Source organism: Morone saxatilis, unplaced genomic scaffold, assembly GCF_004916995.1.
Source record: "Morone saxatilis isolate NCDOM2014 unplaced genomic scaffold, NCSU_SB_2.0 Contig1, whole genome shotgun sequence".
NCBI classification, from domain to species: Eukaryota; Metazoa; Chordata; class Actinopteri; family Moronidae; genus Morone; species Morone saxatilis.
The window spans coordinates 21,188,804-21,191,259 of record NW_023339651.1 but is presented as its reverse complement, the minus strand read 5'-3'; the positions used below and the strand labels follow the sequence as shown (position 1 = coordinate 21,191,259).

At 37.8% G+C, this 2,456-nt stretch overlaps 1 protein-coding gene across 1 annotated transcript in view; it reads left to right on the top strand.

The window, feature by feature from the left end:
* rab3gap1 (RAB3 GTPase activating protein subunit 1) overlaps positions 1-2,456 on the top strand; it is a gene marked incomplete at its 5' end in the record, with an annotated part of 26,579 nt that overhangs the window by 1,195 nt on the left and 22,928 nt on the right. Inside the window, 2 exon segments of the mRNA XM_035661762.1 lie at positions 1,443-1,524; positions 1,832-1,900. Coding sequence (XP_035517655.1) covers positions 1,443-1,524; positions 1,832-1,900 — 151 coding nt within the window.

Below are 2,456 nucleotides of genomic sequence, written 5' to 3'. Positions count from 1 at the left end.
TGAAACAGTTAATGCTGGTTCTGATAAAAAGGTGTCAGAACACACAGTGCATCACAGTTTGTTAGTATGGAGCTGCAGAACATTCTGAACACCAGGGTGCCCAGGTGGTCAGAATGTTATGGCTGATCGGTGTATATCGTTAGTAATGATATCGTTATAATCTTTATAGAGAACTTTCAAAACCCATGTTACAAAGTGCTTCACATAAAAAAAAAACACAAGCTTTAAATCATCAATTAAAAACAAATTCAACCAGAAAAAAACATTTGGAAATAAAATTAAAGTTTGAGTAAAATCAGTGCAGGCTCTCACACAAAAGTATGTTTTAAGAAGGGATTTACAGGAGATCACTGACTTGGAATATAGGATTTCGCACAGCCCTAACTGAGACCACTTTAAAAAGAGGGTCTTGGTTCGCAACACAGGGAGCCACTGGAATGGGGCTAAAGAGCCACAGAGCATGTCCACCAACAGCTTTTTTACATTTTTTCTTCTCAGGGTTGTACCCTGTCCCCCCTACCTCCAGTCAACATCACCATCCGTTTTACCTACATTCTCCAGGACTGGCAGCAGCATTCGTGGCCACAGCAACCTCCAGGTATGCATATGCTGAACAGAGGATGATGTGGTTACACATTACCAAAAAATCTCATCGATCGCATACTGTCAGTTTGACAACAGGGCTGTCATGATATCAAAGTACAATACAAGTACAGCAATGCAATCTTGTGGTTCACAGTAAGTCTGTCTTGCATATTCATTATTTTGTTTCGTTACATAACCTTCATCATGTACATGAACAAGCATCACAGCAGCTCCTTATACTATATACAGCAGCATCCTTGTAGTAAATTAACAGCACACAGACTTCAGTGTGTTCTAAATCACTTGATAAAAGCTGTTGCTAAGCTAGGGGTGCCAGTTGGATTGTATCCGTCTTCGGTTGCTCACCAAATCTCAGTATCTAGCTGTTAGCCTAGCTTAGAACGTAAGCACAAAATACGTTCTCATTCGTTACATTAGCCATAAGGAACATTCAGCTGTAACAAGCATACATTCCTCTTTTTTGTCTGCAACCAGGTACTGTTTTGTTACAGCCAATCAGAATGTCAAGAGTTTAGTTTTAAATTTCTGATTATTAGAGACACATCTAAGAATAAAAATGTTCTCCAAGCTCGTGTTTTTTTGTGTATTTTCTTTAATGCTTATTCAGAATTATTGCTACTACTACTACACATTTTACACTGATACTGAAAATGTCAGACACAGGCAGTGCCTCCCGTCTCACTAAACGCTATAGCTCTTTCAGATGTGTCATGGCCTCCTGCTGAGCTCTGGTGTTTGTCACCTGTACACACTTAGTTTTCAATGACAACAGATTTAGTGCTGTGTGTTGCAGCTGTTTTTGCTACAGTTGTGTATTTTGTTTGGCTTTCTGACAGACTTTGACACACTCCTTGGAGGTGAGGTGGGAGGGGTGGAGTTTGGGAAGATACCATTTGGAGCCTGTGAGGAGCCAATCAGGTAAAGGCATTGTAATTCTGATTAAACAAAACGTAAATTGCTGTGTTTTCACTGTGCTTTGATTACATTTCAGTTCCAATATGAGAACTATCACATATAAGAAAACGTATTTGATGTGTTATGCCTACTTGATATCAGTGAGATCCTAGCTGGGTTTTGGCATGTGGGTGGGGTGGTTTTTTATATTTTTGTTTTGCTCTTTTTTACCTTTTTCTGTGTTTACATGAAGTAAATAAACGGTTGATCACAAGAACACGTGTCTGTGCAAAACAGAATGACTCATTTAGTCTGTTTTCGGCTGCTGTAGTGAGCTTCATCTTGCAACCACTTGGCCTCACCTGACAGAAGGCATAGTTGTGGATAATGACGTCTACAGGTAAGAGACTCCCACTGCAACAACATTTAATTGAATTCATTGAATTATATGTTTCTACGACAATTATGCCATGAACCACATGGCAAAAATAAATTAGAGATGAAGTTGTTCCATACAATTATAAAGCTTGGAACGTAATATACCTTCCCTAACAGCGGAAGACGATCAATTCAGTTAAAAAGAATAAATGAATAAAAGAGACATGAAAAATTCAAGTCATGATTATCCTGGCAAAAATAATTGTGATTCACTATATTATCCCAATAATTATCAAAATATACTTAAAATTCCTTTAAATGGCACTAAAACATACTGGAATATCTTTTCCGTACATTTTCAAATATTGTTAATCCATCACAGATAAACACCTCATTTCCCTGTTATGTATTTTGGAATCTACACTATTTCCACACATCCAGTTTAACTTTTTTTTGTGGGTCTACAACTTATGCCGCTGACAGTGGAAATCTGTTAACTTATCCATACTCGATAATAGCGTATATTGTTCCATCCCTAGTCAGAAAGCTGTTTTCTGCTCTATGAAATATGTCTATGA